Source organism: Sebastes fasciatus, chromosome 13 (assembly GCF_043250625.1).
Source record: "Sebastes fasciatus isolate fSebFas1 chromosome 13, fSebFas1.pri, whole genome shotgun sequence".
Taxonomy (NCBI): domain Eukaryota; kingdom Metazoa; phylum Chordata; class Actinopteri; order Perciformes; family Sebastidae; genus Sebastes; species Sebastes fasciatus.
The window spans coordinates 7,050,252-7,073,447 of record NC_133807.1 but is presented as its reverse complement, the minus strand read 5'-3'; the positions used below and the strand labels follow the sequence as shown (position 1 = coordinate 7,073,447).

The following is a 23,196-nucleotide window of genomic DNA, read 5'->3' as shown; positions in this document are numbered from 1 at the left end:
TTTGTGTATAATGCTGATAATATATATGTTTAGCACTATTTCCTGACATTAATCAGGTTCTGTTATGCAACAGGAATAATAATGTGGTCAATAGTGACTGAAAACCAAAATCATCCACAGGCTGTGTTGCATCAACATATAAACAAACACATTTATGAATGCAGTTTGGTTTCTGACAGTTGTTGCACACGTGAGATGGCTATAGCTATTATTACAATTAAGTAACTATAAAAAATGATGTATAATTTCATACTAATACTTATTGAAAAAATTTTATTATCTGTAGGAGTTAACTCTTTACATTATTCAGGGGTTTTCAACCTTTTATGGCCTGTGGTAAAGTTGGTAGAGCTGAGATTGCAGTGGCTGTATTTTATATTAAAATTGAAAGATCATGCATGTATTTCCAAATAGATTAAATGGAAATGATCAAATTATACAGTATATTAAATCCTATTTTATTAAATGATATAGTGTAGAGAAATATATTATTATGCATATCAGTCTTATAAATTTCCTGTGACCCCTTTTGCATATCAAGCAACTCTGCATGGAGTTCTGAGCCCAGCGTTGAGAAACTATCATAGTATTGGATTATGAACTCAAAGATTACAGAAAAGATTGTGACAGCATATCTTTACTTTTCAATATGTATTAACACAGAACAAACTGACAAGATGTTACACATTCATATTTCTTCATACATTTTCACCAAGCTTCTGTTGGGGCTTTTATTTTGAAAAAAACAAGCCTCCCCCTGAGCTTCCTGTTAAAATACAGTTACTCTATGGGGCATTTATTTTGAAATAAAAGCCTCATCCCGAGCTTGCTGTTAAGATACAGTTACTCTATGGGACATTTATTTTGAAATAAAAGCCTCATCCCGAGCTTGCTGTTAAGATACAGTTACTCTATGGGACATTTATTTTGAAAAACAAGCCTCATTCTGAGCTTGCTGTTAATATACAGTTACTCTACAGGGCATTTATTTTGAAAAACAAGCCTCATTCTGAGCTTTGTTAAATACAGTTACTCTATGGGGCATTTATTTTGAAAAACAAGCCTCATCCCGAGCTTGCTGTTAAGATACAGTTACTCTACAGGGCATTTATTTTGAAAAACAAGCCTCATCCCGAGCTTGCTGTTAAGATACAGTTACTCTACAGGGCATTTATTTTGAAAAACAAGCCTCATTCTGAGCTTTGTTAAATACAGTTACTCTATGGGGCATTTATTTTGAAAAACAAGCCTCATCCCGAGCTTGCTGTTAAGATACAGTTACTCTACAGGGCATTTATTTTGAAAAACAAGCCTCATTCTGAGCTTTGTTAAATACAGTTACTCTATGGGGCATTTATTTTGAAAAACAAACCTCATTCTGAGCTTTGTTAAATACAGTAACTGTATTTCACAGTTATATATTAGCTTGAAGTCTAAAAGCGAATACGGTCGTAGTAAGAACAGGAATAGTTAACAATGCTAAGCTAGCATAAAAATAAACATTAATGTATATAATAAAAATCACCTCTGAAATGCAGTTAATTTAGGAGAGTTTCTACTTTGTATCACCATTCTTCATTATTGCACTGTGATCCGTTACATTTAGAGGTCCTCCTTCACAAAGAAGATGCAAAAAAAATGTTTGCATATGAGAATGATTGCGTAGTTTAGCACATCGATGATACTGATACAGCGAAGAATCAAGTGTTGGAATGTTGAGTGTTTTGCTGGAGTCATGTCAGTTCAATACATTTACATGTGTATTAGTACAGGAATAAACATGTTACTGAATGTAAGAAAAAGGGAATGTGAATTTTTTTTTTAGTGTCCTAAAAGCATTCATGGTTCATCAAAATATCACTTTGGTCGTAAGCAACGGTTTCAGTCACCGACACCGAATCATCTCTTTAGGTCTCTTTAGGAATATCCATCCAATACAGTGCTAGCAGCACCAGCTGCGATAATCCCAGTGGTCACGACAGTATTTCATGTGGTTAGTTGGTCCTTACTGATCCCTGTTGAGATGTTTTATCTTCTGTGCTCTTTGGTTCCTATGTGACTATAACTCACGAGGCGTCTGCAGGCGAGGAACCACCTTCACTGACTCCCTCCTCCAGGATCTCCCGGACTTGTTCAAGACTCTCAGCCTGCCGAATTAACTCCAGCTTCACCTGAAGGGGAGAGAGGGGTCGGTAAAATGTCAATTTCTCATTGACATATATATGCAACTGTATGAGTTTCTGCAAGTGCAAGAATAGGTTTTACCAACTTTCTTTTTTTTTTTTAACCATCACTCCTCCCCTCGAGCTAACTTCAACCACTGTGCGTAGCTTCTTACCTGCAGCGACTGGGAGAGCTGGACAAAGTCCATCTGGACAGTCTGGCTGGTGTCGACCTGGGAGCGCAGACTGATCACTTGGCTACGCAGCTCCAGCCACTGTTGTTGCAGGGCCGCCTGACAGCCACAGAGAACAAAACATGAAGTGTCGGATTTGAAAATGTATTACTTTGGCAACTCCTAGTGGTGGTATCAACGAAAGTCACTGTAGCAAACAACAATGCATGGCACTATTTGTGCTATTCACAATGTAAACTTAAAGAGGACCTATTGTGCTTTTTTCCCCTTTCCTTTAGTGTGTTTTATAGATTTTTTTAAAAGGTCTGCAAAGTTACAAAGCCCAAAGTCCACGCCAAAGGGAGTTACTCTCCCCCACAGAAACACTGCTCCTGAACTGCCTGAAACACCTCGCTTGAAGTCCCGCCTTTTCTTCTGTAACGTGGTGATGTCACCAAGTAACACACACAGGATGGGCTCAAACAGAGCGTTTCAGACAGAGGGTGAAAAGAGGTGCTGCAGCACAGCCGGTATGAGAAAAATAAAATGTTTTTTGAAGATTAAAGCATGTAAACATGTTCTAGTAAAAACACAAACTACAAAAATGCACCTGAAAATGAGCATAATGGGTCCTCTTTAAGAATTCCAGAAATGTTTGGTCTCATGTCAGTATTATGAATATATGGCCCACCACTGTTAATCAGGATTAGCATATGTGAGAATGAGAGCAGCCCACTACCGACAGGATTCATCCCCAGTACAAATAAACAACCCTACAGACTTCACTGAGGCACACAGACAGCAGTTAACTGTGCAAGCCATCAGCAGTAACACTGAGTTTATCAAGTTGGATTTACTTTATCAGTACTGAGGGCCTTGTTGGTGCTCTGCACGTGAGACAGCGCCACCCGCAGGGCTTCCAGTTCAGTGCGGCAGGCCAGCAGTTCAGCCTGCATCTGGTCCTTCTGAGCCTGGATCCTCTCCGTCTCCGTCTTCAGACTGGACAGCTGCACTGCACACACAGACAAGACTCATACTGTAACTATTAAGGTGAGACTCCCAAGGGTAAAAAACATTTTGCTTTCAATATGTATTCTTTCAGACTGGTGGAAAGAAAACATCCAACATACACATTTATGTGTTATTTTACTACTTTGTCTAATTGCGTCTGCAGATTTCTCCTAAATTCACCCAAAGATAGCATTAGATAAAGCCTCATTTACAGATTCAAACATAACATTTCACAAAACTTGTAATAGAAAAAAAATTAATAATAATGTAAGTAATCAACTGGGGAGGTTTCATGGTGATATCTGTTAGTTAAAATTGTTTATACTAATCACCTTTAGTGTCTTCAAAATGTATGGAATTTATAATACAGTACATATCTTTAAATGCTGTTTTCTCAAAATGAGTTTTTTCTCAGACTCTGAGCCAGAAATCTCCACTTCAGTAGCACTTACACACACCAAACTTTCCAGTTTCATTCCTATATCTATATTCTGAAGGTTTCTACAGAAGGGTTTAACCATATATCATTCATAACCTGATTTATATAACATTTTATCACTAAAAACATGATACAAATTGATTATTTATGGCTGCTGGCAGTATTTTCTGATTTATGAAGTGAAAGAGAGATAACCAAAATCCCCTCTGTAAAAACCTTTCACTCTTATATGCACTAGTGGATTGTAACTAAGTACATTTACTCAAGTACTGTACTTCAATACAATTTTGAGGAACTTGTACTTTAACTGAGTATTTCCATTTTATGCTACTTTATACTTCTACTTCACTACATTTCAGAGGCAAATATTTTACTCTGTACCTCACTACATTTTTATAACAGCTTTAGTTACTAGTTACTTTGCAGATTCAGATTAATACCCAACAATATATCAACTCTATATATTTGTATTACTGTTAGAGTAATGAAAATTAGCTCCACCTTTACCAGCTGCAACATTAAAGTGATGTACACATCAATGCAACACTGATTATAATCCAGTGATATAATATAAGTGATGTGATATGGTTCTGAATTGAGCCACTGTGCAAAATGAGTACTTTTACTTGCTGATACTTTTGTACTTTTACTTGAGTAAGACAAGAATTTTGAACATGGCTTTATCCAAAGTTCAGATTTCTGTTCTGGAAATTCATGCAATTTAATAAGACAATGCCTCATTTGTCTATTTAAACATACATTTCCATTTTCATGGTGATATCTATTAGTTACCCTTTTGACCCTATTCACCTGTAGTGTTCAGGTGTTCCAGCTTAATACAAGTTGACTAATTTTCTTAGTTTGACCATCAGTTCTATCGGTTATGATAACACTGCACTCACCAAGTGAACAAGTGAAATAAATCTGAATGAAATGTAACCCTACACCAATCACAAGACCTACTAATTGGTTTACCAGACTAATATAAACGCACGAGTTGTTCACTCACCTTCTAAAACTTCTGATGACAGTAGCAGTAGCCAGTGGGAGCAGACAGGAAGGGAGAATAAAACACGGTTCAGTGTCGAGACAGTCAGTTATGCAAACGTGCCCTAAATAATAATAATAATAATATAAAGCACAGACCGTTCTCCTCTGTCCGGGTGTCCAGCTGCTCCCTCAGGTTGACAATCTCGATGCGAAGACGCTCCTCACAGTGCGCCCCCTGCAGGTTAGAGGTCAGAGGTCAGCGCACACACACAGAGACACAATATGCAGGTGACACACATACAGTAACTGCCTGCTATATGAGGCTGTACCATTACCATTCATAAGAGTTGTCAAAGCACAAACACTATCTGTACTGCAAGACTCTTCAAATTAAAGGAACCAAAGAAACATTTTAAACTACCAACAGATGTCAAAATACTTCCAGAGCTGGGGCATTGACAACTTGGTTACAAGACTGAACCTCCACACTTGAAAATCAGAAATGAAGAAAAGCAGAGACTAACTGAAGGGAAGTCACAAGTTTCGCACAGGTTTCTGTTCCCTTTACAAAACTATGTGAAACTACAGATCATATTATTCTCATTAAACTGGATGTGAATAATGTCAAATACATTATTTTACTAATTGTGCTACGATCCATGGTTATAGGAGTTTTTAGAAAATGGATTTTAAGTGAGTTTTCTAAGGCTGTCCTCAACCAGAGAAATTCTTCTTCGACCAAAGGCCCTGGAACACCAAGCCGACGGACAGCCGTCGGACGGTTTGGGGCCGTCGGTGAGAGTCTGTCTGCCTTGTTTTTGCGGCCGATTCAGCATGTTGAATCGGCGGTGGCGACCGGCGGTGAGAGAAATTCCTCTGATTGGCTGTTCCGCTTAAGCGGTGTGTTCAAGTGCAACTTTTTGGCCAAGACAAAGGCGACGTGAGACGACTTAACGGGCGGCCTACGTCGCCGGTAGTTCTTTGGTGTCGGCTTGGTGTGTCCCCATCTTAACACTCGTACGATTTTGTCGACTAATAAATTAGTCACTTAAATCGACAGATCTGTAAAACTGAGTTTCTCCACAAAGAATCACACAAAAGCACCACTTTAAATCTTGAGTTTCTTAGAAATAAATCACTCAGCATGAAAAAAGCATAAAAAAACGACTAATCGAATAAAGAAATCTTAGTCGACTGAGACCAAAATCGACTAAAGGGGGCAGGCTTAGAGCACAGATACTGTAAATGAAAACCTAGGGCAGCAGTGGTACCTGCAGTGTTGCTGGGAATGATGAGTCTGGTTCCTCGTCCTCAACCTCCTCTCCTTTCAGTCTGGACAGCTCACAGCACACCTTCCTCTGGGAAAACGATAACTCTGCCTGGACACACAAATGCAGATTTGAACATCTACACCTACTGAATAATGTGTTAATAAACCTTACCTTACCTTATGGGTAATTATACAGCTAGGAATCAAGTGACTACTGTTGGTTCAATCACTGTGTGATGGATGAGTGAGCCATCGTGCACCTGGGTTACGCATTTATGGCAAAAACACAACTTAAGAGCCGTCTCTTCATTTCTGTTCTTTGCGTCATTTTTGATCAGGATGGTTAAATGTCTCATCATAATCTTCATCGTTATCATCATCACTCACCAGCCGACTCTGGACGGCATTCTGTGATTGGCTAAAAGATTTCTGCAAATCCTGGAGGAGGGCCTCTGAAGTGTGGACCTGACATTGGAGCATTGACACCTGAACACACACACAAACAAACACATTAACATGTGTATAAGTCTGCACAAATCATATCCACTCTGTGTGTGTGTGTGTGTGTGTGTGTGTGTGTGTGTGTGTGTGTGTGTGTGTGTGTGTAACTGGCTCACTCTACACACACACTGCTGTATAGAGAGGTGAAGTCCCACCCCTTCCGGTGGACCCCATGGGACGTTTTTTTCAGAAAAAAATATGAATGGAAGTCAACGGCGACAGATTGATTGCGTTTGAATTGCACCATGAATCACAATTGTCAATTTAAAAGATAATTTTGCGAGTCAAGAAATTCTCAGTATGTCCTAGTATCATTTAGTTTTGTGTGAAACCGCTCAGTGTCTCGCAGTGTATACGTCACCAACACTAGCTAGCTAGCTAACTTAGCTATGACCACGCACAGATGACACGTTATCTTACCTGATGTGTTTTATCCAGCGACTCCTGGTCTTTTTAAAGCAAAACGAGCGAGACCCGTTGCTGGTCTGAGTACATCCCAGTACCAAACACACAGGCATCGTAACTTCTGAGAGAGAGACGTCACTTGCGCGACTTTTGAGTGTGTCGTCTTTCTAATTTCATATTTTCCCAGTCTGATACTTCAACAGTTTTACAACAAACTGAGACTTTCTTGACTTGCAAAATTATGTTTTAAATTGACAAACATCATATGTGTGATTCATGGCGCAATTCAAACGGAATCCAAAAAATATCTGTCTCTCACCGTTGACTACCGTTCATATTTTTTCCAAAATAAGGTCCCATGGTGTCCACCGGAAGGGGCGGGTGGGACTTCGCCTCTCTATAGCCACACTCAGAGTAGAGCTCCTCACCTGTTTGTGTGTATGGTTGGTCTGTGTGTCCAGTTCTCTCTCCAGGTCCTCCTTCTCAGCCTGCAGCCGACTCAGCTCCCCTCGCAGCTCTGATACCTGTCCAACACACGACAAAGACATTAGTCCCTGGAGAAGCTTTTGGTCAGACAGATAACGGACAGATTGGAGTGTAAGTATACTTTTATCTATTGCTAGACAACGGCATGAATGTTCTTTAAAACCTGACCTTTGACCTTAAATCTGTACCTGAGCATTGAGTGCATCCCAGTCGCCGTGCGTGACCAGCCGGTGTCCGGCCGGCGGCAGGTAGATGGCTTCGGGCACCAACGTTCCCGTGGAGACCAGAGAGTCGGTGTCTTCCTGAGCGTGGAGTTTTCTGGGCAGAGAGGGCGTGTCTAAGGAGAAGGACGACAACGAGGCCGAGTCGCAGTGCCGCAGCGAAAAATACGCTTCTGTCGAAAGCGGCGCACCTTCTCCCTCCGCCGCCGCCTCGAGCTCTGATAACTGATTTTGCCTCCTTTCCATCGACGCCGCGGCCTCTGCCTCCGTCAGGCTGTTGTTGATCGATGTCGGGGATTCATTACTGGAGACTTCTGCGTCCATCCTGCCTTTCCTTCCACTGATCTAACAGGTAGAGGGAAAACAAATGCTGGGATTAAGTCCAGAACATTTGGAAACTATTTGGGAGAAAAGACAGAGTTGAACACTGACCACGTTGTGTGAGCTGGCTCTCCTCCACTCCACAGGCTGAGACTGAAGGACAGATATCCTGGCCTCATACTGCTCTGCTGTCTCTGTCAACACAACACCATCATGAAGTAATGATTTAATCCTCCAAGTCAGATGAACAACATCCAGTTTAACTCAAAGGTTGAGCTCACAATACATGTAAGTGTTTGTGTGTCATCTCCTGACCTTTGACCTTATTGAATATCTCAACGGCATACCAACATTTTAGTCAGCTCATTCTGAGCTTTGTATCAAGTATTTAATTAATACTGTTGATTAAAAGTCAACTGGCCTTGATTAGAAACTACACAAACAGGAAACACAAATGAAAACCAAAAAAACTTAGAGTTTAGTTCCCTTAAAAATAAATAGTACACAATAGTTTTTTTATCATTAAAACATATCCAATGGAGATGCAAAATTATTTAAGCTCTGATTTCTTTCTTCTTACAAAAGGATCACACAAAACATACTTTATTAAATTAGACATTGTGCACACAAGGAATGTCACAAACACGCCGTACTTATCACATGAAGGCACAGACAAACACACACTGACCTCTGAGAGCCTCCTGCAGCGACTGGATCTCTTGATCACATTGTTTTTGCAGCTCTGCCAGTTCCTCCTGTTTGCTCAGCTCACAGATCGTCGCCACGCCCTGCCAGTGTTCGGCCTGAGCTCGGTACTCGGCTAGCTGGGCCTGCAGGCTCGCCTCTGCGGATTATAAACAGGTTGCTGTGTTTAACCTTTGCTGTATCAGACCTGCAAATACCTCACTGTAAGATAAGAAGAAAGCTCACCTGATGCAAACTTTGCAGGACGCAGCTCTAAATTCTTTGCATCGTTTAGTTTTGTAAAACTACAAAGTCTGTTTATATCGTCTTTGTTAGGTGTGCTAATAGTAGGTTGACAGAGCTGTCTGAAAGATGCATACAAATCCTTTAAATATATACATGTCAGACAGTCATGTAATAATGATGGGTGTGTGTATTTTGATGAGCAGGGAGGAAACCATGAATGACCCACCTGACAACAGTCTTTGTTGTCTGAGTGTATGACAGGGAACAATAAGGGGAATAAACCCCATCTATGAATTATTCAAATGAGTAAATTGGTAAATAAACTAAAGGCAAAATCCCACAGACTAAAAAATTTTAATAATTACAACCACTTTTTTTCTTAAAATATGTTTTGTCTCTTCTTCTGACCTCAGTAGAACACAACATGTAGAAAAGTAGTGTTAAACCCCGTGTTTGCCACAAACTAGACTCACACATTTTATGAAGGTGAGAAAATACTGAAATGACCATAAAGCATTGTCATGTCACCAAATAAGAAAACAATTCACGTTAATATCTACACACATTTCTTTTGTCATACAGTTTGACTTCCTAATGTACTACTTCATGCTTAGGTATGGCGTCAGTGTGGTTGCCAACCTTTTAACTTCAGGGACCCCTTTCCTATCATTGAATAAACTAGCGACCTTTGACTAAGTGACATATTTTATATTATATTCAATGCATAACAATAACAGTACAGAACAACTGATAAACTGTAACCCAAATAGTGAACGCAATAACTGCAGGAAGTTTGTGTAAAACGACGAGTTGGATGAATTTTGAGCAGATTATTTGAATATTGAGATGAGATTTCCTGTTATTTTTAGGAACTTTTGAATACAATTCTGTCTGTATTATGAACTTCTTTGAATTTTTGACAATTATACATACTTAATAGGCTTCTTTTTTTGACAAAGTCAGTGTTTGGTCATCGTTCTTTTAGCGCTTTGGTTGTTTGGACTGCGTATTTTTCTAATACAGGACGAGACTGTTTAGCAGAGAAGGGAGGCTTTTTGTCTTCACCGTGCCCTTATTCTGTTTATATCTTAAATAATAATCAAAACTTTAAAAATAATTTAATTTAGTTTTCTTCACAGAAATTAATGAACTGCTGAGATATAGGCCAACTGTATGTTTAAAAAAAAAAAAATTGTCTTACACCTCTTAAAATCAAGAAGTCCTCACAACCCCCATGAAGCTTTGGTGACCCCTAATGGGAATCAGGACCCCCAGGTTGGCAACCAGTGAGTTAGACCAGATTAACGAACTGTTATAAAGTCCAATAACAGAAATCTAAATAGATGTATTAGGATCTGGGAGGGTCGAGCTGTGTGAACAGCAATATAATAAACAGTTATAGAGCTTATTGTATTTAATCATGTTTTACAGGTGGTGGTCTCTGAGATCCCAAACAGGAGTAATGTGTCTTCTTCTGTGTGGCATCAGTTCAAAATCAGGTTTAAAAGTTATTCTCTTAATATTAGTTCATGTCATGAAGTATCAAGATGATATGATGACATTCAGTATGTTTTCTGAGCTGTCAGGGACCTGGATCTCCAAACACAATATTAAGTTTTATCAGGCTAACTGTTGCTGTCATTATTATGTAAAGAGTTCATCACACACACATATTGTTGCTAACACAGCTGAGGATCTGTCTCCTGAAGTTGGACAACTTTACAGCAACACTTGTTGCTCCAGTTTAATCAAGTTGTTCAACATGTATCATGACAGGAGACCTACAGCTGCTCCTTAAGCCTCCTGCAACAGGATTTAAGTCTCAGAAAGCAGCATATCTAGACATGAATGTGTTGTAACTAACACCAACTCATGGCTGTGATAATAGTGAATACAAGCCGTGAAACAGAGCTCTCTCATTGAGTTATATTGAGCTTTTACAGGAGCTGTACAGCAGCAAGTGAAGCTAACTAAGTGTTAGCTAGCGAGCAGCTAGCAGCTAGCACCGTTCATTCCTATGGTGTTCAGCGATGCTAACAGGCTAACAGGCTAACAGACCAGAGCTGCTTCACATTCAACAGGTTTCACTCTCAGTAGAAGACCAGCAACAACAAGTCACCTCACAACCAGTGCCGTTACAAGTACAGCAGGGTAAAGCTGAACGTTGTTATTACCTGTGTCTTCAGTGTCGGAGCTCATCCTCTCGTCAGAGATGAAGAGAAACAGAAACAGGTCTATGAGGAGTCAGAGAGTCATGTTGTAGCAGCAGCAGAGCTCTGGTGATGTGGAAACGATCCGCTCAGTGTCAACTTCAGGAAACTCCTTTCCCCGGTCTGAGCGGGTCTCAGCCTGCGGAAATCACGTCAACCTCCTTCCTCTTCTCTGAGCCTTTCCCTGTTTGCTCGGACTGTTCCCTTACTGACTGGTTTTTGGTTAAATAGCAAGAGAAAGCAGCCACATGTGTGTGTTTGTTGTAACTGAACCACACCCTGGACATGAAGTGCCATCATGTCCACTGTTTGGTGACCACTGGAGGTCACTGAACCACATGTTGAACCACATTCTTGACTGTCTATTACAAAAAATTACACCAAATACTGTCATACTCATTAAAAAAAATTTGTATGATAATAATTATATTTATTATATAATATATGATATTTTTTATATATCACCTTTTGGAAGTTACCTGAAGTCTGGAAAATCATTCTTAAAAAAAAGTGAATGTATTGATAAGTAATGTAATAATAACAATGATAATAATAATAATAATAATAATAATAATAATAATAATAATAATAATAATAAATGACACCAAATACTGTAACATTATTTATTTGTTGAAGTAAGTCTTCATTAAAAAAAATTTGTATGATCATAATTGCATTTATTGTATAATATATGATATTTTTTTATATATCACCCTTTGGAAGTTACCTGAAGTCTGGAAAATCATTTTCAAAACAAAATGTGAATGTATTGATAAGTAATATAATGATAATAATAATAATAATAATAATAATAATAATAAATGACACCAAATACCGTAACTTTATTTATTTGTTGAAGTAAGTCTTCATTAAATTTTGATGTTTTTTTTACAAAAAAAATTTGTTGATAATAATAATAATTATATTTATTATATAGTATATGATATTTATTTCATCTCAGACAGACCACAAGATGGACAGAACAGAAGTGAACGACTCTGTTTAAGTAAGTAAGCAGCACATTAAAGGAACAGTTTGTCATTTTGGGAAATATATATTAGTTTGGGAGACACTAACAGCAGACCAAGAGAAGGATCCACATTCCTGACTTATTTCTGATGTCACAGGGCAGAACTCTTCCTGGAGCCCCTGAGAGTGGACGTCAACCGAACCACACAAAACCAGCAGCATCAAACAGCCAGTCTGATGTGAGGAAGCTCCTGCACCACAGCAGTCCACTCAACACACTGAACCGCCTTCAGCTCCACACTTTACACACTGGACTGATCTCATGTTCAATTCAGTCAAATAAAAACAAAAACTCAGACATGTAAAATGATCCTGTGTTCTGTCTCATACTGATGTTGGTTAACATGAATCTTCTTCAATAGTAAATCAGTTTAAGGTCACATTCATTGTCTAGTAGCTGAAACAACTTTGTCACCAAGAGCCTGTTTCAACAAGCTGCTATATGCAAGTATATATACTGTATATATTTATAACACATATAATTCCTCCTCCATCACACACACAATGGTGGAATAAGTATTCTGATCCTTTAAAAAAGTACTAATATGACACTGAAAATACTCAATTACAACAAGAAGTCCTGCATTCAAACCCTTACTTAAGCAAAGGTATCTAAGTATTTCAGCAAAATGTACTTAAAGTAAAAGTACTCATTCAGCAGTAAAATGTTCCCTGTCAGTGTTTTACTATTATATCTGATGTTTCTGGATTAATATTACTGCTGCACTAATGTGTATGTTGCATTCTACTGCTGTAGATGTTTAACTTCGTGCTAATCGTAACTCTTTTATACGTATACTGTTGGGTAGTTTAATTTACAGCAATGCATCATGGTCTATAAGATCAGAATATTTGTAGTATCGCTGTCAGAAACACACATCTCTAAAATTCTACTTTCCATGGTGTCAGAAAAAAAGCCTGTTTTCAGCTTTGTGACGATGCATTTTACAGCTGATCAAAGAGGCTTTTTAAAGATTTTATTTAGCTCAAGAAGTAGGAGGATTTTTTTCAACACATAAGAAACACTTCTGGAGATACGTAGAAACTGTAATCTGTGAAGTAACGAAAGCTGTCAGATAAATGTAGTGGAGTAAAAAGTGCAATATTTCCCTCTGGGATGAAGTGGACTAGAAGTATACATGTATAGTAGCATTGAAGGGAAATACTCAAGTAAAGTACCTTGGAATTGTACTTAAATATAGTACTTGAGTAAATGTACTTAGTTACATTCCACCACTGTACACACATGGACATACAATGAAGTCAGAGAAAAATGTTGGCTGGATGAAAAACTGAGAAAAACAAACTTCTAAAATGCAAAACTAGAGTTACCAACCTGAGAGTCAATGAATTTAGAAGAACAAAGAAATTATCAAATGCGCAGCTGGAAAGGTGAAATGCATCATTCTGAACATTTGTGTAATTTCTGAACTGCAGAACGTCATCTGAACAAAAGAGCTTCCAACAGTTTATTGAACACTGTTTTTTTTATTGAAGTCATTAGTAATTAAAACATGGTCACAATGTAGAACAAGAAAATAGAAAAAAGTTGATTTCATGTTTGATCGCTGGATATTTACGTCATTACAAGAATTGTGCGGATAATTGAATATTCTACATATTAGCCCAACATAGACATTCATGATGTGAGGTGGATTAATGCCAAAACTGTAACTTCATGATACCAAGCAGCTAGAGTACTGTATAAAAAGCTGGTGAAAGTCTTCAGAAACACTAACTCGTACAAAGAGACTCATGTAAACAAGTGCTAGACGCCGTTTAACCAAAATACTATTTCTTTCATAAAGGAATATTATAAATAGTTTGTTTAAATATCTTAAAGTGGTATAATAAGCCTGAATTCCTTTGACTGGAGCGGAGGCACAAAAAGCATGGACATTATAGAAATGCTCACAACAAATAAGTGATCAGTAACAAACCCTAGTTATCTGCAGGTAGTGTGGTTTTAAAGTGTTTACAGAGGTAACATCATCAAATAAGTAAACAGGTGTTACAGTATCCAAAGCACCATGTCTTGGATGGGTTTCTACGAGTGCACCGTGTGCTTATAATTTACATCCGCACACTTCAACGGGATCCGGCATCGAGTGGTCAGAGTGAAACCTCGGCAAAGCTTTCATTTCATTTGGTCCAGCGTCAGTGTGTGGGGACGCCGAGTCGTTGTGTACATCTCTGTCCTTCTCTACAAGTTCATGTCGTGATCACTGACGCTCTGGCGAAGGTATTCTTCATACAGCTTTTTCTAGAGGGAAAAAATAGACGGTTCAACACCCCCCTCTACTGCCTGGATCATTTCAGTCACACACTCACACACACACATGCAGTACCTTTTTTGACTTGACCACCTCCTGAACGTACTCCAGCTTCTCCTGCAGCTGCCTCTTCTGTTTGCCTGAAAGAGTTGGTTGAGTCCTGCAAAACGATTGAAGGGAATCTGATGAGATTTGTTGTTAACATACAAGATGAAGTTGAGAAAAATGTGACAGTTTCTTTTAATCCTTTGTCAAGAGCAGGGCTGCAAATCACATAAAGCTACTTAATAGATTGTCTTCTTGATTCTACAAAAAGGAAATAAAAGTGTCACAGCCGCAGTAAAATACTATAGACAAGAAAAACATAGAAAACATACAGTAAAAATGTAGTGTGTGTACAAAACTGTACTACAGGGCTGCAACGAACAATTATTTTGATCATTAATTAATCTGAAAACTATTTTTGTGATTAATCAAAAACACATTTGATCTATAAAATGTCAGGACAATGGTTCAAAATGCTTCATCATGACTTCCTGAAAACCAGGGTGATGTCATCAAATTGATTGTTTTGTGTGACTAACTCCAAAAATTAAGATTTATTATAACATAAAAAAGCAGCAAATCCTTACAATTGATAAAGAATTACGTAAAATTAATTAATTAATTATCAAAATGGTTGGCAATTTTTTTGTGTCCACTGGAGAAAGCAAATAAACTGAAATAAAATGTATTTAAAAAAAAGTAAAATCTCAGTGGGAAATTAAGACCAATTGTTTATTTGTTGTTAATATTTAGTTTTCAAAAATAAAATAGTATTGTATGATTGATTATTCTAGATGTTTGCTTTATTTAGATTTTTATAGTTTTTTCTTTTGCTAGTTATTTGTTTAGTTTAATTTTTTTCTTGTTTAGTATATTTAGTTTTTGCATAAATTTGTATTTTTGTTTTATTTGTGAGTTGGGTAAAACTGTAGGCACCCGCAGTTATATATGTAGGTAGGCAGGTATAGGACCAGCATGCACCTGGGTAGGCCTTTGTTTTTTTTTACCAGAGCAAGAGAGGCAGCGACAACCATGATTTCTCTGTTCTTCATTCGCTTGCTTGTTTCTTTTTGATATATAAATCATAAGAAACACAGAAACTTTGCGGGACAATGGACTCTTTTGCCTGCGTATGCCACATACCCATATTGTGTCAGTGTCACTTTGATTTAAGTTTGATTTAGATTTTTCTGACAAATGGCCAATACAGTTTACCTAAAATAAAAACTATTACAATGAATGAAAATGGGGAGTTTACAGTCAGTAACAGTGTAGCAGCAGATGACGGTGCTGAGATGTTGTTGTCCTACCTGAAGGAGAAGCGTGCGATGAGGAGCAGGAGGAAGGAGAGGACGACCATTCCTCCACAGCTGTAAAGCTGCTCCTCCACAGAGAGCGACTCAAATACTTTCACTACGGGAGTCTGTGGATCACAAGAGCAGCTACAATCACACTTGACTGAGCAACAACTACAACACAACAGGGAATGGTGCACTCGCTTGAACGCTTACCAGGTAGAGTGAGAGCGTCTCTGTGCCCTCGCGGCCCAGAGCCGCCTCCAGCAGCGGCTGTGACATAACGCCCAGCACCATTAAGACCATCAGAGCCATAGGGACGGTGAAGCCCAGCAGAGTCAGGCAGCAGCTCTTAAAGCGCGCCCGGCGGTTTGTAATGCTGGTCTGCCTGTGAGAGCAGAGGGTCGAGGTTATTCTCTGAACGCAACGGACTGATGCTGCTGTGTGTGTCCCATTAAGCTGAAATATCTGCACAGGACGACGCTGACAGTTGGGATGAAGAGGAGTCAATGAAACTAATTTGTCTAATCTTCACAGGTCTTTAGACCGCTCTGGAAATGCAGACCACGATGGGCTGAAGGTATGTTGTCAAAACAGACTCATAAGTATTCACAAACAAATGTAACATTACCGCCATTGTAACTGCATTACCGTCATCTACTGGAGAGCACTGGCTCTTCCCTACACCTGTGAATTTTGTGTGAGACACAACGGCGGTAAAACAGTCTCAAAAGGATACACAGGAATAATTTTTAAAATGCTAAATTGATGATTTGCAAATGAATATAAAGATTGTGAATGGTATTAAGCCATGCAGATGGGGATGTTTTAATAAAAATATGACAATGTATTTGTACAACTGTTGTGTTTATTAACAAATTATGATATACGAGTTGTAAATTGGAGGCACAGATTCAGACAGAGATTTACGGATACAAATCACGCTGCATTTGTTTGTGCATTGTGTTTTACGAGCTACATGGCATTTGTTTGTGAATACTTGTGAGACTGTTTTGACACCATAGAAGGAACCTTTTAGTTCCTTGAAAAATAGTCCCGGGACTAAAATTACCAGGAAACTTCTTGGTAGAAACGCGGTTTATATTTCATTCTGTAGCACAAAGTGTTTGTTGTGAGCTACCTGTCGTTAATGAGCGTATCAGCGATGGCCTCGCTGATGATCTCGCAGTCCTTCTCCAGGGAGTTGAGTGTATTCTGGACGGTTTGGTTGATGGTTTTTTCTACGGTGCGACACACCTCCTCAATCTGGTTGACACAGCGACTCGGCTGAGAACAGGAACAAAGACGACAAATTACAATGTGCACCCGTAAGCACGTTTATATTACAATCTTTATATGCAAAGAACAAGTTGAGGGAGCAGAAACATGAGCCTATAAAGTGTTCAATGAAAGTGCGACCCTTAACCTTATTTGGATTAGGAACGTAGATGGTGGGCATGTCAAAACCACATTTGTTGAGTCCCGGTCGCTTGCAGAGCTCCTGGACGATCTGCATCATCACTCTCTGAGACAGACAGGCACAAAAAGACACAGAAATAAGAGAGTAGTGAGTAGAGAGATCTCTTTTTGAGATTGTAGAGACAATATCTAGTAATTAAGTTAAAAAGGACTATAATTTATGGAAAGTGAATGACCATTTACTTGTGTGTTCTGTACTCACACATACTTTAAAACCTGCACTGGTAAAGACACTTGACAGCAGCTTTAAACTACCCACACACTTTAACATGAAGAGGACATGTTGTATTTTAGGTTATCATTCGTCCTGGAGGGGCCTCAGTCTGACAACATCAAAGCATGTTTTTAAATGATTATACATGTGGAAACTCCTTCTTTAACTTCTATAAAGTTGTTCATATTAGGTGAGTGGATCATGTATTTTTATTCAGCTGAATGAAGAACGGAGACGGTGCTTTTAAATGGAGCTGTTGCTGTGCGTACCTGTCTGTCCGACTCTCCCCCGGCCTCGTCAGCCTTGCTCAGGTAAAAATGCAGTCGGTCCCCGTGTTTCTCATTCAGGTTCTCCACGATGTTTAGGGTGCGCTTGCACAGTGCCTGACCCATGGGGTCAAAGAAGACCAGAATCAGGTCACAGAGATCACCTGAGAGTGACAGTGGGAAGGAGTGTTATTTACCACAACAGATTGTTACACAATGCCTATTGCTTCATATGCTCTTATTGTATTAAAAATGCATGGTAATGGAAGTATGAGTGAACATTTCTGAGTGATCTTCTTAAAATGTTCCTGGAGAATGTTGTAATATTTTAAGTGCTTCTTATTTAGATGCAGAATTTTGTATCATGTCACAGTTTCATCATACTTTGACAATAGGATTCCTCTGAAAGATGATTATAAAACTGTCAACAGCTTTGAGGCGATCAAAGTTAGCTCACAAAGGAAATACTGAGAGGAGTAGTTAACCTGGAAAAAGCTCACTAATGACAGAAATAACCACGGCCTGGTGCTTTATGAGGCCAGTATTTCACATTAACTGGAGACATCACAGATTCAACTAATGTTGCTCCTCTTATCTTGTATTATTTTTACAATACCATTTAAAATAACTCAGTGTCACAACACCAGCTGCCACAAAAGGCCTTAGGGGACCCTTGATAACTACAGTACATCAACAGACAAGGTCAGTTAGCGGCAACTCACCCAGCCACATGAGAACCTCGTCCACGTCAAAGGGATACTTCATATCGCCATCCACCAACCCTGGAGAATCCACGAATGTAACCAGGCTGAACCGTTTCTGTCGGGACGTGCAGATCTCTGTGCTCAAGTACTCCGAAACGCCTAGAAATCAATTCAAGAACATCAGAGTTCAGATCACATCGATGCTGATCACTTAACATTAAAACAAGACATCAGGCTGAAGCCACACATTAAAGAAGTTCCTCTATTTGGCTTCAACAAAACAGTTCAATAACTTGAATGCTTGTTTGAGCAACACGTCATAAACATCCCCGTGTATCTTCCACAAGACTAGTGACTGTGGTGCTCACGACTGTGTCAGTGTTTTCAAAAGGACAAGAAGTGTGAGGGTGCTGCCAAACTGATCGATCCGTGTTGTTGCTGCATCCTAAACAAACTACGTCCAAGTCATTGTCAAATGGACGAACCGCAAAACAGCAAATTTCTCCATCAAAATGCTGTGAATTAGGGAAAGTATCAGTGTGGCAGCAGCCAGAGGGGAGACAAAGTGCATCATTGTGGTGACTCTTTAGAGTAGAACAGAGAGGGATTGTGATTTGAGCCGAAATCTCACCTTTGAACTCTTGCAGAGGCTTGAAGTGTGGATATAGATGAAGGGTGGCGTTTCCCTAGAGAAATACAGAACCAGATCAGTTAGAGATAGTTTGTGAACCCGGTATCAGGATCTCCAGAAGAACTGATAACACTAGAGAGGAACTAATTCACGTTAATGTAACTAGTGCAGTGCCAGTTCAAACCATGCCTGTTTAGAATGGGATGAATTCTTGGCCTGTGGTATTGCGGTTTGCAGCTTTCTTGAGAACCGCTCATACAAACAACTTCACACTCTACACTGCGTTAACTCGGGTCCTGAGCAATACACCTGCCATGACATAGTTGCATCACACACCCAAAACGTGGCTACTCGCGGTCAGAAACACCAGTGAAATTCACTCTGGTTAGATTCTGCTTTGGCTATCTGCTCGTGTTGACTCCAGGGAAATGAAGAAGAGTTTGCATGATATATCCAGGATCCAGCAGCAAAAGTGAACTGCAGTAATGAGCCCCGATCTGCCCACTGTGGACGACATGCTTGTCTCAGTCTCTCGGTCGCTTGTTTATTCAAAGTTTATCAATATTGAACATGTCACATGTTCAAATGGTACCAAATTCGAAAAGGCACTCCCTTAGGTCCCCAGCAATACACTCGCCAAGTGTAAAGTAGATCGGATGAACGGTTCTCAAGATATGCGAATAACACACAGACAAACAGACACAGATTCCACGCTTTATAGTTAGATCAAGTCATTACCATGATGAATGACTTAAACGTCAATAAAACTGTCAATGCTGAGGAATACAATTTTGAATTCTTACTACTGCCTGGATTAAATACAAACCTATCTTACAATAAATGGCCCCTTATTGTTTTTGTACTGTTGCACTCACTGTGAGAGATTCTCTCTTGCGCCCACTTGTAACAAAGCTGAAGCCTTGGGTCTCTATCGCCACTCCAGTGCGCTGGATGTGCTCTTCAACATACCTGACAACAAAAAACAAACAAAGAATAACAAAAGGAACGAGTCACAAACAATTTAGTGATGCACTGTTGGAGAAATATTTGTTTCCAAGTCAGTTTTGTCCTTGGTCCAAACTAAATCAATTAATATTATTTTGCAAAATCAATAGACTATTGCATATTGGCTGACACAAGGATCACAGTAAAATCTTAGCTGCACTCATGCGTTATGGATTGCATTTAAACGTCTAATAAATTGCATACAAAACTGTGCCAAGGAGGGATGTAACAGGAAGCAACAGACACAAATTAAGCTGGACAGGCTTAGACTAGACTAGGTGTTCATGGCAGACCTGTATCTTTTCAACATGTGATTTTCTGTTTAGATTTCCTTGTGTTTCATTGTGTTGCATATCGCTTTGTTTGCTCAGCATTGAGTAGTTTGATCTTGGGTGGACAGACCTGCTCATTGTAAGGTATACGGGGACATACTTTTGTAAAACATATTTACCAGTTGATGAAGGAGCTTTTCCCAGCAGAGTGGTTGCCCATCAGCATCACAGTGATCTTTTTTCTGGGTGCCAGCAACTTCACACCGAGCGACTCGGCTACTGAGATCAACCCTGGACAAAAACATTATCTAAAAATCAAGGCTGTATCTATCAAGTAAAACTGGAGCCATCTTAGTGGGTCGTGTCTAGAAGGTACCCCCCCCCCCCCCCTCCCAAGTTAAGAAACTCTCGCGAGAGAGGGTTAGGCATCGACCTTGAATGGTTAAGATTGGGTTGTGGGGCAGCAAGTCTCGCGAGAGTTTTCTTCAACTTGGGGGTTACCTTCAAGACACGACCATCATTGAATGAATGAATGAATGAATGAATGAAAGACTTTATTTTGAACATAAAAATGAACAAAAACAGATACAAATAAGAACAAACAAAAAAAGAGTAATAGTGTCCGAAAAGGAGTAGGTAGAAGTAAAACTTATTTCCCTACCCCTTTCTCACTTCTCCTCTAATAACTCATATGTCATAGAATGATAATATAATATATAAACTATCTCAGATTTATTTACATTCCAAATTAATTATATGAACAGCATCCCAAGTTTATTTACAACCCAAACCAACCCTTATCACAACTCTTCCTCAACCAATTGTGCTGTGGTTGCACCTGTAGGACTCAGCAGGACTACTGCTTGAGTCAGCAGGAGCTGATGAAGAGCCACAAACATTTCAGTAGGAGTATTTTTGTATTAATAAAAGCATAGATGACATTTTTTTAAAAAAAGGATTGTACTTCATTTATTTTTGGGGAACCAGAGTTTCAGGCTGTCTCTTGTTAACTGAGACACAACTCAGTATACTTTGAGCCAGAATACATTGCTAACATTGACTAGGAAACGTTAGCTGACTCATCAATAATTAGCAGCTGAGCATGGCTAATAAAACATTAGCATTAAGAGCTAACGCAACGTCAGCTAAACCACAGTCTGTGGTTTACTGCAGCTAACGGTCAGTTAGCATCATGGACATGAGAACAACCCGTATCTTCAGTTAGCTAGCTAGCTAACCCCCGGCCAGTGAAACGCTTGCTATCTTCACTTCAGTGTGTTCAGTGCCGGTTAGAGTCAGCTTCAGTGCGGGTGCTAGAGTCAGTATCTCACCGCTGTCCGGCTCCATGTACAGCTGGTGACAGTCCCGCAGGATGCGCTCATCACAGGACACTCCGCCGGACAGAGAGTCTGCGTTAGCGGCACTTCGGCTCTTCACTTTCCCAGACATTGTAAAGACGGTGGTGATATCAAACTCCTGTAGAGACTTGTTGAAGTCAACGACTCTCTGAACGAGCTACGAACAAAAGCCGGTTCGCCTTGTTTGAATCGCCCCGGTCCGCTGAAGGTGGAGACGTAACGCTGCCTCGGCCACGTCGTCAGCTTAGAGCGGCTTTTTGACGCACAGGCTTGTGGGTAATGTAGTGAATTAATGTAGCGTCATACATGTACTTGAAACCTGAAACTGCCACTTAAACCTGCAGTAGGCAGAATATTTTTGGCATCATTGGGCAAAAAATCCATAATAACCTTTCAGCCTATTGTAATTCAAGTGTTCTGGGAGAAAACTAGACTTCTGCACCTCCTCATGGTTCTGTTTTCAGGCTTTAGAAAATCTAGCCCGTGACGGGAAACTTTGACCAATCACAGGTCATTTCATTGACAGAGCGTTTCTATTGGCTGTGCTCCAGTAACAATCCCTATCACAAAGTGGGAGATGGGATGAAAGGATGAAAATGTTCTTCAATTTGGAAAAAGGCAAACAAGTTAGACACTTGATATAAAGATTCCTTCCCTGTTCAAATGTCATACATAAATGTCAAGACTGTCTGCTGCACTAATGCAATTACGTCTGAAGTAAATTTATAGGCAGCCGTATAACTACTGGAAATTAAATCAATGTTACTGTTAGGCTGTGCTTACTACCGAGTCTGGCTTGGAAACAAAACAAATCATTGCTGACACCATGCATATGATATAATTTAAATATTTTCTCAACTTTAAAACACTCTTTTGCACTCCTTTGCCTGTCTTACTGAGTTGTCTACATGTGGAATATATAACTGCAGTAATAAGGCAGTATAGCTTGTGTGGTTCAAGGCCACTCAGGAAAACATTACACTGAATTTAGTAAATGATTACAGCGTGACCGCCCATTATACAGAAGTAGCCTAGAGAGAGTGTTTGGGCCTGCATCCAGCTGGTGAAAAGAGCCATCCCAGTGCACACACAGCACACAACTTAACAGTATAAGATCATTTACAATGAACAAATATTTGTCCAAATGAAATATACATTTTCCATAGTTTTTATTTGCCTATGAAAAGTTTTCCTTTTCATAATGGAAAAAGAAACACATCAGACATTGATGTAGATCTCTTAAGATCAAACAAAAAACAAATAATTGCATTTTTTATTGGTTGTAGCACTTCATAGTGAGTAAGGTTACTGCTCCTAATGCGACCACGTAGGCTGAGACACACAGACAGCTGATGTTACGTGTACTGTAAGACAACAAATACAGTTTCTATTATTAGAGCAGTTGGAGAATGACAAGAAAGGGGGGAGAGAGAGGGGATGACATGAAGTAAAGGTCCGCTGCCAGGGACTCCGCCTAAAATGGGGTGAATGCCCTACCGGGTGAGC

At 39.4% G+C, this 23,196-nt stretch overlaps 2 protein-coding genes across 2 annotated transcripts; both read right to left on the bottom strand.

Moving 5' to 3' along the window:
- Positions 1 to 621: 621 nt before the first annotated feature.
- On the bottom strand, positions 622 to 11,123 carry rabep2 (rabaptin, RAB GTPase binding effector protein 2). Its single transcript, XM_074655210.1, has 12 exons — positions 11,084 to 11,123; positions 8,668 to 8,823; positions 8,091 to 8,173; positions 7,626 to 8,003; positions 7,380 to 7,475; positions 6,433 to 6,531; positions 6,047 to 6,154; positions 4,932 to 5,010; positions 4,795 to 4,806; positions 3,193 to 3,347; positions 2,339 to 2,455; positions 622 to 2,171 (listed from the first exon to the last, which is right to left on the bottom strand). The coding sequence occupies exons 1-12, from the start codon at positions 11,106 to 11,108 to the stop codon at positions 2,067 to 2,069; spliced, it is 1,413 nt and encodes a 470-aa protein (XP_074511311.1). The 5' UTR covers positions 11,109 to 11,123; the 3' UTR covers positions 622 to 2,066.
- A 2,493-nt stretch (positions 11,124 to 13,616) lies between these two features.
- Positions 13,617 to 21,922, bottom strand: LOC141780071 (uncharacterized). Its single transcript, XM_074655145.1, has 12 exons — positions 21,664 to 21,922; positions 20,512 to 20,623; positions 19,931 to 20,024; positions 19,056 to 19,110; positions 18,443 to 18,583; positions 17,724 to 17,884; positions 17,188 to 17,286; positions 16,903 to 17,048; positions 15,978 to 16,149; positions 15,777 to 15,889; positions 14,497 to 14,581; positions 13,617 to 14,411 (listed from the first exon to the last, which is right to left on the bottom strand). The coding sequence occupies exons 1-12, from the start codon at positions 21,779 to 21,781 to the stop codon at positions 14,352 to 14,354; spliced, it is 1,356 nt and encodes a 451-aa protein (XP_074511246.1). The 5' UTR covers positions 21,782 to 21,922; the 3' UTR covers positions 13,617 to 14,351.
- Between the last annotated feature and the right edge of the window lie 1,274 nt (positions 21,923 to 23,196).

Bases quoted from the DNA above. Each gene is read 5' to 3' on its own strand.
- rabep2 (XM_074655210.1), bottom strand. From the start codon at position 11,108: ATGAGCTCCGACACTGAAGACACAG. The intron at 8,174-8,667 runs GTCAGTGTGTGT...TTGTGTTGACAG, and splicing joins GCTGCAGGAGGCTCTCAGAG to AGACAGCAGAGCAGTATGAG. The intron at 2,456-3,192 runs GTAAATCCAACT...TGTGGCTGTCAG, and splicing joins AGGCCCTCAGTACTGATAAA to GCGGCCCTGCAACAACAGTG.
- LOC141780071 (XM_074655145.1), bottom strand. From the start codon at position 21,781: ATGTCTGGGAAAGTGAAGAGCCGAAGTGCCGCTAACGCAGACTCTCTG. The intron at 20,025-20,511 runs GTAAATATGTTT...TTTTGTTGTCAG, and splicing joins AAAAGCTCCTTCATCAACTG to GTATGTTGAAGAGCACATCC. The intron at 17,049-17,187 runs GTTAAGGGTCGC...TCCTGTTCTCAG, and splicing joins ACGTTCCTAATCCAAATAAG to CCGAGTCGCTGTGTCAACCA.